A 21,603-nucleotide genomic window follows, 5' to 3' on the forward strand; every position below is an offset into this window, starting at 1 on the left:
TGTGTTCTCTTGTGTCGGTGGACGTGGTTGGGTGAGGCTCTGTGCAATATGTTCTCTTGTGTCTGTAAACGTGGCTCAGTGAGGCTCTGTGCGAAGTGTTCTCTTGTGTCCGTGGACATTGTAGGAAGCTGGTCTGGTGTGTGGTGGACACCTATGGTTTTATCACCCTAAACCAGGTCCAGGCATCCCCTATTAGTGAAGTTTAGGCAGTGTCTAGGAAGCCAGGGCTCTCTAGAGGTAGCTGTGGATGAGCAGCCAAGACTAGGAGACATAGAAAGCTTATGCAATACCACTATACTCACACAGCACTATCCTATCCACATGAAAGAACCAAGCAGTGTTACAAAAATAAAGGTACTTTGTTATGGTAACACAAACACTAGAATGCTAATAGGCTGTCCCCGCCGAACTGGAGGTAAGTATACACTTGTATACACAAGAGAAATCAGCAAGGAGCATAAAAGCAACGAGCGTTGGCAAAAGTATTAGAAAATAGTGAGGGCCATAGGGGAGAGCCAAACCATATATTAAAAAGTGGAATGCAAGATACAGTCCCGCACCCAAGGATGTGTAGTCGTTAGAGGGGAACTGGAGGAACCCCATGAGGTGACTACCAGAGTGACCCCCAGCGACCAGGGAAGCAGAGGTAAGTACCTAGCTTTCTCCAGAACCAACAGAAGGACTTAGCAAAAGGGTTGGGGAAGGACCAGACTGTAAGAAACCAAAGGTGGATTCTGGCAGAAAAGGACCTGCATAGGAATTGGACAGAGTCCAGTTCGGCTTGAGTGTCTGGTCATGACAGGAGCCATTACCCACCCTTCTGTGGATGCAGGACCAGGTCGACAGGGGAAAAAGACCAGCTGTGCAGCACAGGACATGAAGAGGAGTCCCGGAAGTGATGCAGATGGTGTCCCACGTCGGCTGTAGGGGTGCAGTTCGTCAGTGGTGCAGGAAAACCACCAACAAGCCTTGGCAAATGCAGGCGAAGCAAAAGAAGAGTTGTAAGGCTGAAGAGGACCAGCAAGGCCCAGAGGACTCGACCCTTGGAGGGGAGTCCGAGGTGACCCTCAGAAGTCAGGCGAGCCAATCGAAGCGGATGCAGCCCCCACAGGCAACTCACTGGCAGCAGGCACAGTAAGTTGCAGTGAGGCCCGGTCAGCACACCTGAAAAGGAGTCCCACGTTCCTGGAGCAGCAGAGAGGAGACTGCGCTTGGCAAGATGGGGTGCTGGAGGCCGGGGCTAAACGGAGCCTGAAGATCCCTTGGAGCAGGACCAAACCAGCCTTAGTAGCTGCAAGAGTACCGGTGCTCAGGGGTATTGTCCTGCAAGTAGAGGCAAGGGCTTACCGTCTCCCAAGTTGGACAGATGGCAGAGAGGACAAAGCGGACCACTCCAGACCACCACCAGGGATACTGGATCCACACAGTTCCAGAGAAGAGCAGATCCACCCAGCCGGACGTTGATGCAGTTGGTGCCTGCAGTTGCAGAGAAGTGACTCCTTCACTCCAAGGGTGATTCCTTCCTACTTCTTGGTGCAGGCTGAAGTTTTGCCGACCTTAGAGGATGCACAGTGGGGAAAATGTTGCAGTTGCTTGAAGGAGTCGGAGAAACAATGTTGCAAAGCGAAGTCTTCGCAGGAGTTGCAGATTGTCTGTTCCAAGAGAGTCCAGATGCAGTTCCAGTGTCCAGAAGATAAAGTAAGCGATGGAGAGGAGTCCTGGTGGAATCTTGCACGTTAAATCTGAGGATCCACCGCAAGGGAGTCCCTAAATAGCCTTAAAACGGGGTTTGGTCACCTAACAAGGTGACCACCTATCAAGAGGGGGCTGTGATGTCACCTATCTGACCTGGCCACTCAGATGGTTCTGCACATCTTGGTTTCAAGATGGCAGAATCGAGTGTCCACCCGGAGGAGCTCTGAGCACCACCCCTGAGGTGTTGATGGACAGGGGAGTGGTCACTCCCCTTTCTTTTGTCCGGTTTCGCGCCCTGGACTGTTGCAAACTGGTTTATGCAAGGAGGGCACCAAATGCGCCCTTCAAAGCATATCGGTGGCAAGGTGGTCTCAAGCCATGTAACACCTATATCCAAGGGAGAGGGTGCTGCCTCCCTCTTCCACAGGAAATCCTTTGTTCTGCCTTCCCCTGCTTGAGCTGGTCGAGCAGCAGGAGGGCAGAAACCTGACTGGGGGGTGGCAGCAGCACAGGCTGTCTGGAAAACACAGGAAGACTGGTCGGAGCAATTCTTGGGGGTCTTCTAAGGAGCCCCCAGAGTGCATGGCATCATACAACCAATACTGGCACCAGCCAATACACGCTGCAGCCCATGGGGAACCCCTTGTGCCCCAATGGCCTGGGTACCTAAGTACCATATACTAGGGACTTATAAGGGGACACCAGTATGCCAATTGTGGGGTGTGCAAAGTCCTAGGCAACTAAATAGAGGGAGAGGGCACAATCACTGGGGTCCTGGTTAGCAGGATCCCAGTGAAAACTGCCTAAGCATACTAATAGCAGGCAAAAAGTGGGGGTAACCATGCCAGAAATGTAATTTCTACAGATGTGGTTCAGTGAGGCTCTGTGTCACGTGTTCTCTTGTGCCGGTGGACGTGGTCAGTGAGGCTTTGTGACATGTTCTCTTTCTCTTGGTTTTATGGACATGGTTCAGTGAGGCAACATGTTCTCTTGTATTGGTGGACCTGGTTGGGTGAGGCTCTGTGGACATAACTCAGTGAAGCTGATTTCAGTGCTTGTTAATTTTGCAGTATATGAATGAGCAGTTTCTTTGTTTTCAAAAGGTTAAGGTATTTGCATTAATTTGTCTTTCCTGCTACGGATTGATTATGGTTGTAGTATGAATCTGACCTTTTCACTTCCTGTTACCTACAGATCTCAGAGCTGCTCTTGAGGAGTATTTGAGTATTTACACACCATTAATGCACAGATCATCTGGAGCATTCAGAGAGATAATGAAACAAACAATTTATTTTTTCAAGGAGAGCTGCTTCAGGGCACGTGATGCCAGATCTGAGGTGTGATGCCAGTGTTAAAAAGAAGACCCTGGGAACGTGGACTGGCGAAAGCCTTTTGTGCTCCAGGCTGTGATGAAACAGCTCTGAAATGTACAGCAGAATGAATTAAAGCAGTGGTCTTCAAAAATGTTTATGCCGCACCCCACTCTGAATTTTTCACAATTATTCTATCACATTTGCAATGTTTAAATAAGTCTACACTAACTTAATCATTGCAGTTATTTACTGTTTTAAAAATGCAATCAAAGACATGATGCTAAACATACTATTCCGGTCAGGCAGGCCTTACTAACCTGTAAAAGTATCCACAGGGTGTGATTATTAGAAGAGTGGGGTGGGGGCTTTGAAGATAATTTGGAGTTCTGTCCCTTTTTGATACATACTCTCTGCTAGGGTGCAAACGACAAAACATGTTAGTGATGGCCCATTACAGAAAGGTTTACTGCCGCTCATATTTTTCAGCTTAAAACAAAGCCCTGTTATTAGCATAATGCTTCTGTGTTACAATCTCATTATATCTATGGGAATTGTAATACAGCAGACGCGGTATCCGTCACGTTTGTGACTGAGTAACTCCTCTTCCAAACTCAAAATCAGGCCCTTAGTGCCTTAAACACATGGTAATTGGTCCAGCAGGACTTCTGCCAGCACCAGAGAAGCGAGGCTAGCCTCCGCCCTTTGTTCTCCTTGCTCTTATAGTGTCTTTGGTTTAAAAAGTGGTAAAAGAACAAATAAACGTGACAATTTAAAATGTCTTTACTTTTTTATGTTGTTTTAGTTAGCATGATTTATCTGAAGAGTATGCATATTTAGGTCGAAGCCTACCACAAAACACAGCAGTCTGATTTGTTAATTACATTTTGGGGACATTTGGAGAGCTTCCCTGGGAATGCATTCTGCCCCTTGCTTACCATTGGCTTTGTGGTTTGGAACTCACATTTTCTTGCTTTCGGTTAGCTGGCTTTATTTTGTTTTCGGCTGTCTCGCTTGAGTTTGTCCCTTCCCTTGCCCAAACCCCATTTACTGTATTGTTCCACTATAATCTTGTTCTTATCTTGTCATATTTGCTGTGCATTCAAAGAAGACAGATCTCAGGCTCTGTCTTTGAGGGAGTTTGGTGTTTACTTTTCTTTCTCTGACTTCAAAGTGAGACGATTTATGTGGCAATCATGCTGGTTACTAGGGGTGTGCTGTACAATGTTATTTTTTTTCTCTACACACAAAGCAAAATTTCAATGTCTGTAAATAAACTGTGTAGATATTTCAGAATATATCAGAATTAGGAAGGCACAAATAAAGCTATTTTTTTTGTAATTCTGAAGCGTGTTGGAAAGAAATACTTTAATAGGTTCAAAAGTAATCAATACACTAGGTCACAACCCTTCCACACACTGCACTGTATACTTTCATTAGTAAAATTGCATGTCTGTGCAAATGTAATGGCCATTTCAATTGAAGATGTGTTGTTTCTAATGGCAGAGCTCTACTACTCCATGCATACTCCACTTTCCCCCACTCCACGCCATTCCACACTGTCACTGCACTCTACTACGCACCACTCCATGCCACTTCACTCAACGTCTCTCCACTCTGTGCCAATGCCCTCTATCCCAGACCACTCTACTATGCACCACCGCAGTCTTCGCCGCTGCACTCTACGCCAATCCAATCCGACACCCTAATCTACTCTGCACCACTAGGCTCTATGCCACTCTATTCCACTCTGCACCATTCCACTCTACGCCACTGCAATCTGTCCTACGCCACTCCACTCTATACCTTGCAATCTATGCCACTTTATTCCATACCACTGCACTCTGCACCACTGTACTACGCCACTTTACTTAAAACCAATACACTCCATGCCATTGCTCTTTACGCCAAACTACTTTGCACCACTGCACTGTACACCACCATACTCGACAACAGTGTACTGTACCATTGCACTCTACGCCACTATACATCATCGCACTCTGCTCCACTGTAGGCCCCTGCTCTCTACAGTAATGTACTCTACGCCACTTTACACCACTGCACTCTGACACTGTACTCTGCAAAGCTGCACTCTGCCACTGAACTCTACGCTACTGAAATATGTGCCACTCTATACTGTGCCACTTCATTGTACTCCACTCCATGCCAATACACTCTACACCAGTACACTCTATGCCACTACACTCTAGGCCTCTCTACCCTGCACCACTCTACTGTATGTCAGTTCCCTCAGCCCCACTCTGCTATGCACCACTGCATTCTTTGCTACTGAACCACTATACTCTGCACCACTGCATTCTACCACAGTGCATTCTACGACAATGCACTCTGCAATGCACCACTGCATTCTTCGCTACTGCACCACTATACTCTGCACCACTGCACTCTACGACAATGCACTCTACGCCACTCCACTCTGCTATGCACTACTGCACCACTATACTCTGCACCAATGCACTCTGCGACAATGCACTCTACAATGTACTCTATGCCACTCCACTCTGCACCAGTCAACTCTACAGCACTTTGCACCAACTGTGCCACTACACTCTAAGCCACTACTCAGCATCACTCCACTTGTCTCTTCTGCACCACTTTATTCAATGCCACTGCACTCCACACCACTCTACTCTATGCAACTGCTCTCTACACCTCTGCACTCTACCCTGCACCCCTCCACTCGCGTCACTGCACTCTGCCTCTCTACGTCACTGCTGTCTACTATGCACCACTCTACTCCACGTCACTGCACCCTATACCAGTAGGCTGCACACCACTTTACTCAAAACCAGTGCACACTGTGCAACTCTGCTCTGCGCCACTGCACTCTGTGCCCTTGCACTCTGCAGCGCACTACTGTGCACTTCTCTACTGCAGTGTACTCTACACCACTATGCTACTACACTCTACACCACTCAAATGTATTGTGCACCACTGCACTCTTACACTATACTCTACACCTCTCTATGCAAGTGCTCTCTACTCTGCACCACTCTACTGCACTCTACGCTAATCTACTGTGGAACACTGCACTCTAACACTACACTCTATGCCACTTCACTCTGGAACAGCCTCTCTACGCTGCACCACTCTACTCTATGCCATTGCACTCTACCCCACTCTACTATCCACCACTGCACTCTTCACTGCTGCACCACTGGACTCTGCACTACTGCACTCTGACAGTGCACTCTAGGACACTGTACCCCACGCCACTGCACTCTGTCAATCTACTCTTCAAGATAGCACTCTTTGTACTGAACTCAATGCCACTCTACACTGCACCACTACACTTTATGCCACTGCATTCAACTCTATGCCACTCTACGCGATTGACTCTATGCCACTCTTCTCAGAATCACTCCACTTTATTCTGCACCACTACAGCCCATTCCACTACACTCTACACTACTCTACTGTATGCCACTGCACTCTACACTACTGCACTCTGACAGTGCACTCTAGGACACTGTACCCTACACCACTTCACTCCGTCACTCTACACTGCAAGAGTGCACTCTTCGCCACTGAACTCAATGCCACTCTACACTGCACCACTGCACTTTATGCCACTGCACTCTACACTACTGCAGTCTGACATTGCACTTTAGGACACTGTACCCTACGTCGCTGCACTCCGTCACTCTACTCTGCAGGAGTGCACTCTTCGCTACTGAACTCAGCACCACTCCACTATGCACCACTGCACTTTACTCTAAATCACTCTACACCACTCCACTCTCCTTTACCACACTAACCTTTAGCCACGCTGAACAGCAGCCACGCTGGTGTACAACATGGCCAAAACATAGTGGCAAAGCCAATAATAGCTCTTGCATCGGCAAGACCTATTGGCTTTGCCAGTGCTTGTTTACCATTTCTAGATGTGATGCTGAAAGAGCCGGACTTGTTACATTCTTGTGACCTGGCACACTTCTTCAGTTGTACGGTTGTTGTTTGAAGCTTCAGTTATGGTCTTTCGGTACCGAAGATGGCTAACAGGCCGGTGCTTTTGAAGCTGGGTGTCCCGCTTAAGTCCAGGAGGGCCAGATCCGTGCCAGATAGTAATACTACTCACAGACGGTGTAACTCCGTTCCATTAGGATTCATTGCATTACTTAAGTTTGCTATTTATTACTTTAGCTGTAGGAAGGTTATTGTACTTAACATACTGTTACTCAATCATATTGTAAAATGTTAGCATTCTTTACTGGTTTGACTTATGTTTCAATAAACTTTATTTTTAAACTTTAAAGTGTACATATTCATTATATTGGAAGCTTTACTTGGATATTCTGAAAATGCGCCCCATGTCTAGCCCTCGTGGGTCCGGGCTGGAGGCCCCTGTAGGTTAATATTCAACAGAGGGGTGTCTAGCATCACTTTACATAAAAAGCCCCGACTCCCAGACCTTTAACCTTCTCTTCCCGTGTGTTTCTTCCCTGACAGGACCTCAGCCTGGAGCTGCCTTCTGGACAGGTGTGCCACGACGAACAGCGCCTCGAGGTGATCTTCGCCGACTTGGCGCGCCACAAGGACGACGCCCAGCAGCGCAGCTGGGCGCTGTACGAGGACGAGAACGTCATTTCCTGCTACCTGGACGAGCTGCTTCTCATCCTGGTGGGCACCGTCTCCGCTTCCGTGCTCCTCGATGCTCCTTGTTGTGTTTTCTTGGCGCTATCATTCTCGCTCGAGGCCCTCGCGCAGCCTTTCTTCTTGCATGAAAGGCGACCCTATTGAAAAACTAATGTGTGCTGTTGAGGGTGACACTTTTCTGATGTATATACTGCGTGCCAGCAGCGCCTGCGGGCGCCGAGCAGGGCATACATTATAGATGACCCCGGGATAGTGCAGATCATTAGACTGGGCGAGGGGAGTTGGGATACGTGCGGGACCCGCAATAAATCTGTGCCTGGCGAATGAAATGCTGCCTGGACCCTGCCCTTCCCATATTATTTTTTTTCACTTTTTGACAAATGCACAATTTTTTTTCCATATTATTTTTTTCACTTTTTGACAAATGCACAAATGACTGCGAATGTGACACTGATGCATCCTTGCTGCGGCTGTATTTTTTGTTTGGGCGTTTTTTTTGTCTCTTGAGTGCCAGAACCATATCCCAGAGGGACAGCAGGTGCCCAGCACTTTCTGAAAAGTCACCCCATCCCATGTATACCGAGGCATGCCCTTAAATCTGGCAACCAAAGCAGCTTACACAGGCCCTGGAGTGATGCAGTCTGGGAGGGAGACCCTTGCAAGTGAACAACCCAGGGCCACAGGGCACACTTCATGCCCCACTTCCAGGGGCAACTGGAGTTCAGATGAGAATGAAAAGTGGGGTTCAGCTATGAGTTTGACCAGACTGAGCCCACAAGTTGCGATTATTGCTTGCAGCAGAGTCTGTCTAATTGTTACCCCCCACCCCTCCCCCCAACCTTCAGCATGAGCCCCTGGCGAGGTCTCTTATGGCCGATCAGCATTGGAGGCCTGTGCTGTAAGGAGAGCAAAGATTGGCTGAATCCTGGCACCGCCTACTGCTATTCGCCTCTTCTATTGGTCCAGGGGCGTGGGGCAGATGCAGACAGAGGCTCTGCCGATTTGCCTTTGTTAGTTGAGTTCAGGGATCTTAACGTGGGCCTTTCACACTTGTCAGCTACGTCCCTGTGTTATCAGCTTTCGATTCAGTTCTATAATTCAAAAGCAGGCAACTAACAGCAAGTGAAGCCCTGAGCTAAGAGCAATAACATCCAATTATTGAATGTGTAGATGGTCGATGATGCTTATACCAAATGATGGTCCAGCTCGGTTTCCACCCCTTGTCCTCTCTGAACAGTTACTGACTGTGAGAGCTTCAGCTGAGAGCCTTTTACTGTAAGTTACAGACTGCATTAGAAGCGATCTGATTGGCTGTCGCACTCCCAACATTTCGGTGAATGGCCAATGGGCTTTACCCTCTCATCAGCAAACTCTTTACTTGTTTTGACCTCCCTCCCGGTTTACATATCCTGTAAAAAAAAAAAAAGTGCAGCGCTTTTTAGTGCATTGAGGGGCTTCTGGGGGCGCTGGGTGACATGTTTAGCTCCGTAAGTAATTCAGTTGATCTCAGACTGGGTGCGCACGAAGGGAGGTGGAACATAGCCCTTTTCGTTGGCAGAATTCTCCAAACAAAAATAAGGGCCCGATTTACATTTCGGCTGATGGGTAACTCTGTCACAACAGTGACAGATAAACTCCCGCTAAAATATAAACCCCATAGGATATAATTGGATTTATATCTCGGCGGACGGGCTGTCCATCACCCCTGGAACAGAGCAACACGGACGCTGAAATCTAGATCGGGCCCCAAGTACCGTTGTTCTTTCTCTCCATAGAAGCCAACAGATGCGATGGAGGCGAGTGAGTAATTTGTTGAGAACCTGCACAGGCGTGAGGTAACGCACAGACATAGAACGAGACCGGCCCTCCATGTCCTAAGTGAGTTCATGTGTGTCCACGTGAACACGCAGAATTAGTTTCACACAACAACCCGGTTGTTACTCACCTGTTCTTTCCGAACCAATGCAATGCTCAACATGCTGCTGTTTAGTCTTCCGTAGACTTGAACTTACTGTGGGGCCCAAGAAAGAATAAACTGGAGCCAAAATGTCTGGAGATTGGGCTGTAAGGAACTGCCAAGTAGAAGTCACTTTAAAAGGTGTCTGAGATAGGAAATGTGGTCAGCGAACAGTCTCTGGTTGGATGAGACAGGAACTCCTGGTGGAGTCGTGGACGCAAAGGGAATAATGACCTTGATGGTTTCTTTCAGTGGCTGAAGAAGCTTCTTTGGCACTCCTGTTAATCTGGATGAGTAACTTGGGCACAAGTCATCATTACCCTCTGGGCACCAAGTTGAAATGTTACATTTGGTCAGTGCCTCAGTGAGTTTGCTGATAAACATCTAATCTCACATCTTTAAGTAGACATCTACACATCTAATCTCACATCTTTAAGTAGACATCCACACATCTAATCTCACATCTTTAAGTAGACATCCACACATCTAATCTCACATCTTTAAGTAGACATCTACACATCTAATCTCAGTCTTTTAAGTAGACTTCAAGGACAATAGACTACCACCAACTCACTTAACTAACATCCAGGAAACACGCTGTTGCACCCCCAAGGGAATATAAGTTGACTGGAACCAAAACTTTAAAATACTTTGTTGTGCTCTCGGGGAGAGCGTGGTTGTGGGGCTGGCCTACTGGAATTCTTAGTCAAAGAATTTAGAATGATGGACACATAGCCAAACATGGCATTGCGATGATACATTAAACCATGAAGAATAATATCGCTGAACGTGTTGAGAGCCGTAGCAAGAAAGAGGAGAAGGATATGGGCACCCCTGAAGATATCAGATGAGAGCAGGCCCTGATGAACCTGAGGAAGGTGGCACTAAAGGCCAGATCCCTTGAGGGGACAGAATGGGAGGAAACCCTGATCCATCCAAGGGAGATACAAATAAAGGCCCGATGCCTTAAACACACAGACTGGGAGGGATCACTGATGCATCTCAGAGAGGTAGCAATTAAGGCCAAGTACCCATAAAGATGGAGAAGGAAAGGAAGCCCTGATCCACCCGATGGTGGTGGCAAGAAAGTCCAGATACCGCTTAGGTTATAGAATGGGGGTAAAGATCTGATTACCCTTAAGGGAGGTAGCAATAAAGGCGAGTTATAGACCCCACACTGTGCTCTGCTGCCTTGTGGCTAGGTTTGCGCTATACAAACACCCCATACATGCATACTTGGACTGATGCAAGACGATGTGCTACTGAAGATTGACCTTCAGGATATCGTGGTAAGAGAATATCAAGGGCAGAATATCGAGGGGCAAAATATTGAAAGATAAGCGCATATCGGGAAGTATACATTTACTATTCCCATCGTTACATTAACGTACCCTGATGCTATATGTACCTATAGGTACATATATGTGGAGTTCAGTATAGAAAATTGAGCCTTGTCTATATTTGTTTTTCTATATTTTGTTCTCTACGTTGTGTCCCGTCGATATTCTGTGGTCGATATTCATGGTACACACCATACGATACAAAATAATACCACACAAGCTCATGGTTGTGAATGATGGGTCAGACTGCCCAGGTTATGGTGATGAGAGCATGTTTTCAGTACCCTGGTGGAATGTCCTACTCTACAGCCATTTTGGTACGACGTGGAAATTAATACTTACTTTTGAACGCAAATATTGATCTGTCTGCTAAAGTGAATTTCGAGTGAACATAGCATGAATATGTATCAACTGTCTTTGTAAAGTCATCTATACAGAGATCCATTGAAACCACAGAGAGACTTCTTGTGGGGTGGACGTTGTGCTCTATAAATGACCATGGTAGAAAGATGGGGTCACTTGGACGGTCTGCTGGGTGGGTGGTCTGCTCGGATGTAGAGCAAAAATGGGATAGCTGAAAAACCCCAAACTGTTGAAAGGATGTTGACCGGTAAATGGAGGCAAAGGATTGGTCTAGAGACGAATGGGATGTCCCCCAAGAGTTTGGGAAAATCTGGTTCGTATAGATAAAAAAACTTCGATCCGGGGCATTCATGGCATAGATGTGAATGCCGACAAGGGCCGGTCATGGTGGCTCAAAGTAGTCAACTACTGAAAATCTTTAGACCGCTTGGGTGAACGTGGCTGCTGAGTGACCATGCTCAGAGTGGAGGGAGAGAGTCCTGTCTCTTGTGTCAGCCTCACCATGTAGACATGACCCATGTGCAGAGCCGGGAGCAGGTCCTGCTGGAGGGGGCATTCTAGTAATAGGCACAGATTGCATACGAGCTTCATTGCAGTTCATTTCGGCTCCAGCTTAGGCATGTCATTTTAGTTTCCTTGTGTCAGAAGGGGGTTTGCCAAGAACTAGGGGCCATATGTATGAACCCTTTGATACACCTGGCCCTAGATCTTTTGCTTGTTTTTTCTTTTGCTTGGTTTTTCCGGTGCCACATAGTTTTTCATGTTTTGACCTCACTCTGTCACGAACAGTATAATTCTGTACAGTGCCTCGGTTAGTCTGTGGTTGTGATATCTGACAGTCTGCCTACCAAGCTCTGCACGGCTGCTGTTCTTTTCTGTCACATTTCCATTAGTAATGTCTTGCCACAGGTGCTACACATTAATAATAAATAATAAATATGAATTGAAGTTACTTCTCATTGTCCGCGCAGAGCAGTGGCGGAAAGGCTTCAGGGTTTGCGTGCATCTCTTGCAATAGACGAGATCCAGCAGCTTGGACATTGCTTATTTTCTGGAGGCCTTGGGCTGGTGTGCATGTGGCTGCTCCCTTTATATCAGGCCGCAGGCAACCCCAATTATGGGGTACTGCCTCCGGGCTACAGAAGTCTCCCCATTCATTTAGAGGTTTGGGCTCAGACGTTTGATTACACTTTAATGATTTATTTTCGGATCCAGTGTGTTCCATAGCACTGGATCCTGCTCCAAATGCACCAATCAATGGACGTGATGCCCGTAAACTATTCCTGAGGGGTTTGGCTTGGAAGGAACTGCGATAGGTCGTTGCGCCATCAGTGTTGAGCTTGATTTTAGTTCTTCCTGTTGAAATACTGCAGATCACTTGGTGATGTGGGCTGGAAGTTTCGTAGATGAATTAAGGCTACCGAAAGTGCATAGTGTGTTACACTTTGGATTGGGTTCCTCCAGACTGGAAAAGGGGCGAGGCCGACTAGACTCTGATATGTTGTTGAATCACAAGTTGAGTTCTGGACCTGTTGAGTTTGAGGAAGTCGTTCACTATCCATGCTTTCCTAAGCGTCTTGGTTCGATTGCGCTTCTGTGTCTGTAGAGCAGTGTGTGGTCCGTGTAGGTGACCATCATGGATCCTAAGCTTGAGGAGGGGTCAGAGGCAGGGTTTGAAGAATAGATGCGTTCACTATGCCCATATGCTGTCTGACAACTCAGAAAGGGTCAGTTATTTACTATCAAGGACCTGAGGCACACCAGTGATGCACCAGGGCGGCGGTCTCGCAGTGGTGTGTTTTAAATAAAATGAAAACAAAGGTAACCTATGCGCGCTGATTGTCATCTGTAGAAAAGGACCCAAGCAAAATAAACAAACTAAAAATGCACCCAGCACAGTGAAGCAAGATAAACACGAAAAAAAAACCAATAAGCCAGTCTTAAATGACAATATGCAAAAGTTGTACATCCCAGATTCTAGACAAAAACATTTCTGGGAGGTCCATTTCACTGCATTGATGGAAAACTGCCTTGTTTCTGTTCTACTTCAGTGGTCCCCTTTCATGCACCGCTCATCTCCAGAGCTTGATAGGCTGCAAGTGGGACACTTCTTACTGCATAGTCCATGGCCATCAGACTTTGGTTTTCAGACCTCATACCTAGCTTTCCCTCTTGGGTGAAGCATCTCAAATGGCCTACTTTCTCAAATTAAACAGAAGTCATTTCTCCCAGACCCAGAAATATCTGACCTTGTGGCCACTTCGCATTGCTCTGTAGCAGCTAAACGAAAACCTGAAAATGTTTGGTCGTTGGCTGTATTTAGGTGTTGTAGTGAAGTTTGTTGAGATTGTTCCCTGCTTGGTACTGGCCATGTTGTACATTTATTGTGTGTGAATGGGGAAATATTAGCACAGCTCTGGGTCTGGCTTTGGTTTTTAAGGTGGTGATGAAGGCAGTGTGCACACCTGTATAGCACACTGTACCTTTTCTCTGGTCTCTGGGCACTGACAACAAGATTTCATTTTTATGTGTATATGACGTCTTCTTTGCAGGGTAGAAGCTGTTGAGTACTATCTGCAGAAGTGGCTGTACAATTTGTGCTCGGGAGGTCAAAGGAATGTCTCCTTTCTAAAGAATAGTCCACCCCGCATATTCCTGATAATGAATATTTTCGTCAGGCTGCAGAATTTGTGCAATATAATTTCCCTAACACCAGGTGGCATGTTTGTGCCTCCTGCTGCTGATCTGCGAGACACCATACTGAAGAGAATGTATTGGACTTACAGCTCTTTTTCTGTACTTTGTGGACTACGTTATACATAGTTCACTGAGTTTTCTTTGGTCTTATTTCATCCTACTGTTTTCATAGTTTATTCCTGGTGTTCGGCACAGAGTACAGTGTGGAACAAGGCTAACGTGATGCTGGGCTGATGGTTCCTGGCCCAGGTCCGCAGCGGACCATCAACACAGATGCATCCCTCACAGGTCGAGAAGCTTACATGAGCAGTCTCACCATCCAAGATCGGCGAGCCCTGCAGGAGACTCCTCTCCACATCAGTGGGCTGGAGCTCGTGGCTGGGCAGTTAGCTTCCCGACTGTCTCAAACTAGACTTCATAGCAAAGTAGCGCTGATAGAAACAGACATGATTACATATAAATAAGGGCACCTGTTCTCCATAATTGCTATTTCCCTCTAACCCCCAGAACAGGGAGAGCACGCAGACCAGCAGTGCAAGCTTCACTCGCACACAGAACAGGCACTTCATTGGCCACAGCTATTTCCCTCGAACCACCAGAACAGGGAGTGCACGCAGACCAGCAGTGCAAGCTTCACTCGCACAAAGAACAGGCACATCATTGGCCACAGCTATTTCCCTCGAACCAACAGAACAGGGAGAGCACGCAGACCAGCTGTGCAAGCTTCACTAACACAAAGAACAGGCACTTCATTGGCCACAGCTATTTCCCTCGAACCACCAGAACAGGGAGTGCATGCAGACCAGCAGTGCAAGCTTCACTCGCACAAAGAACAGGCACTTCATTGGCCACAGCTATTTACCTCAAACCACCAGAACAGGGAGTGCAAGCTTCACTCACAAAGTGAACAGGCACTTCATTGGCCACAGCTATTTCCCTCGAACCACCAGAACCGGCAGTGCATGCAGACCAGCTGTGCAAGCTTCACTCGCACAGAGGACAGGCACTTCATTGGCCACAGCTAGTTCCCTCGAACCACCAGAACAGGAAGAGCACGCAGACCAGCTGTGCAAGCTTCACTAACATAAGAGAGTTCCATTGCTGGTTTGTTTCACGCTACACCATGGACAGCAGCACGTCACACTGCAACTGAGCAAGCTTCCCAATTCAGAACCAGGGCAGTGCCTTTTCAAACTCCACAAACTCCCACACCCAAAGGTAGAGCCCCCCCCACATACTGGCTTTTCCACAATCCCTCGTGTTTGTGATACCTTCCACATTCATAAACAGACCTCATCCCTCTCCGGGCGCCCTCTAGTGGTCGGGCTGCTTTTAGCTGTTTGTGATCCATGTATATGGATTTTGAATGCCTCTGCAAGATGGGACCTTTAAAGGCGCTGGTCCAGGAACCACCTTCAAGGTTCCTCCTCATCGTGACAGCCCTGCTGCTCCCAAATCCCCCTTGCTTCTGCAGTTGTTCTCTAACTTTACAAATCCGCCCTTGGCCCTGTTAAACCGCTCTCAGACCCGTGAGAGCCCTTCTTCAGGCCTGTGCTGGAGACCTGTCCTGTGTTCTCAGCTGACCACGTATCTCCTCAGCTTGTCTCAATGGACGGCTGGCGGAGTGACTCGCCCGTTGAGGCCTGGGTGGGAAACACTTTTCTAAAAATCATATACAATAAAACGCTGAGATTCTGATAGCTGCTTACATACTTTTCTTACTTCTTTCCTTCAAATCATTATTTTGCTCCTTTGGCCCAAATTCTGGGCTTGCCTTTATTTCCCCTCCCCAGCAATTCTCAACAAATTCCTTTACTTGCCAGTGACTAGGATTTCCAGTTCCACATTGTCTTTCTTTTTCTCTTTGTTTTGTTTTAAACATGTCCATTCTCTGGCCATACTCCATCTTCACTGGTACAATAAGTACATTGTTTGACTTTGTTTGTTCCTCATCAATTCCCCGTTCCACAGCTGCTATATTGTCCCTCCAATTGCTTCCTTTTTCCTGTAGTTTTATCTAAGAGTGGATGAGCTTTCTGCCCACATTCGTCTTCTGTCTTTTCTGATTCTATTGAAAATTGCCTAAGGCAAAACTCATCAGAATGGGCTACCGGCCTTGATTAATTCTGTATCTCAGCCATTGTCTTCTGCTTGTAATTCCACAAAATATTATGTACTTATTAATTTCAGTAAAACCCTTTGGGCAAAAAAACACCCTAGAACAATTATAAATAAATGAATGTCTTCCACGCCGCTGCTGAGAACGTTTTGAGCCGTTTGCTAATATTTTTTTTAAATAAATGTTTTGCCTGCTTTTGCATTTTTAATGTTTTTAATATGTTCGTGATCACGCTTGTACAGCGATCTGTAGGCTATTGGCTGCTCTTTGTTTAAAAAAAAAAAAAAAAACTGAAACTGTCAAATGGCGACTGAGGAGACAGTGTGGACCAGGGATGCGGTCAGTGATGACGGACAGTGCGAGAAGACCTAGGGCAACATATTGTATCTTCTGTGGTTTTTAGGGTGCAGAGCGCACCTTGGGCACGCGTTGGCAGTGTTCATCCTTCACCTACGACAGAGTCTTGGCTTGTCTTCGGTAGACATAGAGGAAGTTATCTACGAGTTGAGGGATTCACCTGTTTCTAAGTAACATTTTGTAGAAAGATGTTGATAATTGGACGGTAGTTGTCCAGGTAATTGCGAATGAGGGACAGTTAGCTTTTTGTTTTTTTTTATGTTTGGCTTATTTGAAAATGCTGACATAATTGGCTTAGGTTAAGGGGTCCTGGTGAGAAGTTGATTTGTGGCAGACTATGGAAAAGTGCCTCAATCCAGGACTCGAACACTTGGCTGAAATGGAGTGAAGAGATTGCGGGGTTTGTGCCGCAAGGAGTTTGGTCGTAGTTGTCAGGAGTTATGGCAAACGTTGGACCAAGGGGTGGCGCTACCAGTTTAGTAGGTGAAGGTGTTTTGTTTGGGTGTTAGTTAATTCTGCAGACTTGGTGTGCTTGATCTGAACGAAGAGGCTTTCTGTGACTCCAGGCATTGAGTGATGCAGGGAACCAGTTTGTTTCTGGATACCGAAGTCTTTCTTGGGATGATTCCGGGGTAGGTCAGTCCAGCAGGATGTGCCCATAGTAAAGCTAGCTTTACCCTTCCCACACTTGGTACTGCTGGTAGGTGTCCAGGTATCCCAGGCATTGAGAGATGCAGGGAACCCTGTTCATTTCAGGATACTGAAGTCTTTCTTGGGATGATTCCGGTCTAGGCCAGTCCAGCAGGATGTGCCCACAGTAAAGCCGGCTTTGTCCTTCCCACGTTTGGTACTGCTGGTAGGTGTCCAAGTATCCCAGGCGTTGAGAGATGCAGGAAACCAGTTCATTTCAGGATACTGAAGACTTTCTTGGGATGAATCTGGGCTAGGTCAGTCCAGCAGGATGTGCCCACAGTAAAGCCAGCTTTACACTTCCCACATTTGGTACTGCTGCTAGCTGTCCAAGTATCCCAGGCGTTGAGAGATGCAGGGAACCAGTTAATTTCAGAACACGGAAGAATTTCTTCTAATGATTCTCGGCCAGGTCCTTCTAGCAGGATGTGTCCACACCAAAGCCGGCTTTGTACGTCTTACGTTTCATGCTGCTGGCAGGATCCCCGTAGCCCAGGCTGAAAAAATGACGTTCTTCCCCACAGTCTGCACTGCAGGTGAGATTACATTTCCAGGTAGCACTAATCAAGCCCACTTAGTTGAAGCAAGCTGTTGTGCAAAGTATTAAACATTTTAGTATCTGTTACGCCTCTGCTGCCGCTTTCTAATCTCGGATAATTACTTCCTCCCACCTGCTCGTCTAAAGAGACACCAAACATGCGCAGCCCACCTCCGCCCCACACGGTGGGCACTGTTTGTAATGAGGGCTGACTGCACGGATTGCAGTGCATATTAAATCTCTGAATTTATTAGCACTTCTGAGGTATTACTGTATAGCTAAGTCACCCCCTAAGGCAGACAGCAGATCAGCTGCGGTGTGTTATTTATATTAGGTAAAATATTTATATGGCACCCCGTTCATATTGGAACGCCTGGGGATGCTTTATATTAGATTACTAAGCGCTCAGATGCGCATTGTCCTTTATTGGCAGCTTACCATCTTCCTACTGATGGTAATGAGTCAAGGCAGGTTTGTTCTGCTGTGAAAGTGGCACAGAAGGTTTGTTTGGGCCTGCCCGCTGAGAGGAGACCATGCCCACCATGGTCCAAAACTGATCCAACTCAACTCTTAGACGTTTTTGATTCTTCTCCAGTTTAGGAATGAACTGAACACATTTTTATGTAGGAATGAACCTAATACACCTCTGTTTAAAGAACACTACACCACAATGAAGTAAGAGCCAATCTCAAAACCCATCTACCCCGCCAGCGACTCGTTGAGTGTACCCTTGCCTTAGATTCAGTACAGCGCTTCCCTGCCTTTCGGCTAAGTTTGCCCTGTTTAAATAATTCATACATATATCCATTCTCATTCCTTAATACTTTTGGTCGATGAAAATTTAAGCTTTGAGTGTCAGGCGTGTGCATCAGCATGGTCCTTATGAGTAAAATAAATGATAATTGCCGTATTTTCAGTTATCAAGTCCATTGCCTCACTCGTCACCACCTGGAGCGATGGTCGCTGCAGCCTCTGAGATGTGCAGTCTGTTCTGCCGGGTTTGCAGTAAACCATGTGCTGATGCGTCTAGAGTAGACCTCCAGGTCTCCTGCCTGGTGGAGGGTCACCCTGGGGCATACTTGTACATTTTTTTCGTCACCACCTGGAGCGATGGTCGCTGCAGCCTCTGAGCTGTACAGTCTGTTCTGCGGGTTTGCAGTAAACCAAGCCTGATGCATCTGGAGTAGACCTCTAGGTCTCCTGCCTGGCGGGGGGGTCACTCTGGGACATACTTGTACATTTTTTCATCACCACCTGGAGCGATGGTAGCTGTGCAGTCTGCCAGGGTGGCAGCAAACCATGTGCTGATGCATCTGGAGTAGACCTCTAGGTCTCCTGCCTGGCTCAAGGACATACTTGTACCTTTTTGTGCCAAGGCCCATGGACAGGTGTAGTCATCAGATGAGGAGCAAACGGAAGTGGATTCAGTTTTTGGGGATGTCTACTTCATCCTGCAATGCCTGATAGATTGCACAGGCAAGGCGGAACTCACCTTTGGTGGTCTGATTCCATGGGCAGCAATTGTCTTTTGTACTGGTGAAAGGGTCTCACCCCTGCCCAATCACGACAATAGCATGTTTGTCTCACTCCTATAACTTCTAAATAATAACCTGCAACATGGACCACCATCGAAAAGCACAAATGTGGACCTGGCGGCCATTTTTTGGAGAGTTGTTTTTTGCATGTTGGTGTCCTTCTGGTGAGAGTGGTTCTGCCAGTACTGACCGGTTGGAACGTGGCGATGAACACTCTAAGGTGGCTGTTTTAGATCTGGATGGATATGGGACATCTGACAAAAAACGGTGGATGTCCCATCTGTTCTATTGCGTGTCAGTGGCACTCTAAATACGGCACTGTGGACTCTCGCTGCTTTTTGACTGATGTCCCTAAGTCCTCAGAAGAGCAGGGAAGGTGAATGTGTTGAGGCCGAATCCTCTCGACTGGTCTCCAGAGCCCCAGTATGAACCCCTGATCCATGATGGTCTTCAGAAGATGCTGACCGCGCCTGCCATTTTGCTGGAGGGAGCCGACCGTGTATTACTATTTATCTGGGTGTTTTGTTGGCCTTGTGTTTATGATCATGGTATGGCAGTGGCATCGCCAATGTAGGCACCAAGGGAGGTGGGTAGGTTGTTGGTGCCTTCTACACCAAGTTTCTAAAGTCGCCCAGGGTGGATAATCTGATGCCACGGGTCCCCTTAACACCTGAAACAGATTTGTTCCCATTGATGAGCAAATAGAGTTCTACCTTTTTTTGGTTTGTTACGCATTATGTTTTGACCTTCAGAGCGCCTGCGTAGGTTACCAAAGTAAGAACAATACTTTCCCTGTTGCCCTAAATTACATCTGCCTTGAAGGAGGTGGTCTCTCGATTTTTTACCATGGCACACAGTAAGGAACTTAGGACATGACTTAAGTTGACTATATTCGATCAAACTGTTTTGAAAATTTTATCTTCATGAAATCATCCCTGGTTAATAGCACCCCTCTTCTCCCATCCACTTAATTCACATAAACCAGAGCGCTGCTGGAAACTCCAGTTTGCCCATTTACCGTTGGCTCCAGTGGGAATCTGCGAAACTCATCTGTAGATGAGATGGGGAAGAGGGTACATGGAGCTGTCATGAACTAATTCCTTCCATAGGGAACGCCTGAGTGACGCCAATCAAGGTCTCAAGAGGCGAGTGGCCAGGTAGGGAGTATATAGTGGAAAGTACCATGGCAGGTGTTTGAGGTGGACCCTTGAGCTGCTCATCTCACACCCCTCTTCGGCGCAGTCCGGTAGGCCAAATAACTGGGGAGAGAGTCCGCTCTGAAGGTTGCACAATGTGCAGCATCCTGGTAGGAGATGCTGCTTTATCAAATTATGTTGTAGAAGGAGGACACTTTCAGCTCAATTGCCTTGTAATCGATTTGAACTTTGGTGTGTGTGTGTGTGTATTTAAGAGCTATGGGTCCTAATCGCCAGGCACACATGCATACATTTGATTTTATGTTTTGTGCTTCTGACCAAAACATCTTGGATTAAAACTATTTACCTGTGCTTTGCTTTTAGGTGGCACAGAGATAAATTCACAGCTGAACAGTCACGCGATCCACCATTAAAAAGTTCTGAGACTAGCAGGATAAACCCCAGAAGTGACACAATGAACCTCATGAATCCTAGAGATTGCTAGGCTGCGCGGATGGGAAAATACAGCAATGCGTATACTGAAGCTCTGTTAAAATGCTTTTGTAAAGCAGTAAAAATGTCCTGCCCACAGTGCAATTATGTTTCTTATTGTTTTTCAGACAGATGCAGATCCAGAAATTTGTAAGAAAATGTGCAAGAAGAACGACTTTGAACCGGTCCAGTCTTTGGTGTCTTATTATCAAATGGTAGGTGGAGGTTCTTGGCCGTATAAACCCCGCTTACGGGAATCCCATCCTGTCCTACATAGGCGTCTGTATCTGAGACGCGAGTCAGTTGCTGCTTACATGAGTACATTATCCTCATTCCATACTTGGAGGCATAGAAAATGCAAGAATATGTCAGGCCGCCTCTGGCTTTCTTCCCAGTCACCATTTGTCTAGTTCTTGCATTGTTAATGCAGTAGTTTCCCCAATTGGCGAAGCACCTGTATGCCAAAAGCTAATCAGACTTTGTCAGCGTGTGATGGTTGCTCCTATTGGTTTTGCCAATGCTTGTAAAATTGTGCCAGGATTGGCAAAGCCAGTAGCAGTGTCCAACCATTACGCAATGGTATCTTCTGTACTTCCAAGATGGACATCACATTGCATGTGGATGTACTGCGGCTGCCATCTTTGAAGTATAAAGTTAGATTTGCCTATCTGTACATTGCAAGATGGCCGCCACCTTGCGTTTAGATGTTGCACAGCGGCTGTGTAGAAACATTTCCTCGGGGGTCATTCTTTTAAGG

The 21,603-nt window shown here is 46.8% G+C and overlaps 1 protein-coding gene across 2 annotated transcripts in view; it reads left to right on the top strand.

The window, feature by feature from the left end:
- The window catches only part of NCKIPSD (NCK interacting protein with SH3 domain), a 328,023-nt gene that overhangs the window by 171,619 nt on the left and 134,801 nt on the right, over positions 1 to 21,603 (top strand). For both annotated transcript variants that reach the window (XM_069206217.1, XM_069206218.1), the window contains exons 6-7: positions 7,476 to 7,646; positions 20,975 to 21,061. In XM_069206217.1, coding sequence (XP_069062318.1) covers positions 7,476 to 7,646; positions 20,975 to 21,061 — 258 coding nt within the window. The remainder of the gene's footprint in view (positions 1 to 7,475; positions 7,647 to 20,974; positions 21,062 to 21,603) is intronic.

Source organism: Pleurodeles waltl, chromosome 9 (genome assembly GCF_031143425.1).
Source record: "Pleurodeles waltl isolate 20211129_DDA chromosome 9, aPleWal1.hap1.20221129, whole genome shotgun sequence".
NCBI classification, from domain to species: Eukaryota; Metazoa; Chordata; class Amphibia; order Caudata; family Salamandridae; genus Pleurodeles; species Pleurodeles waltl.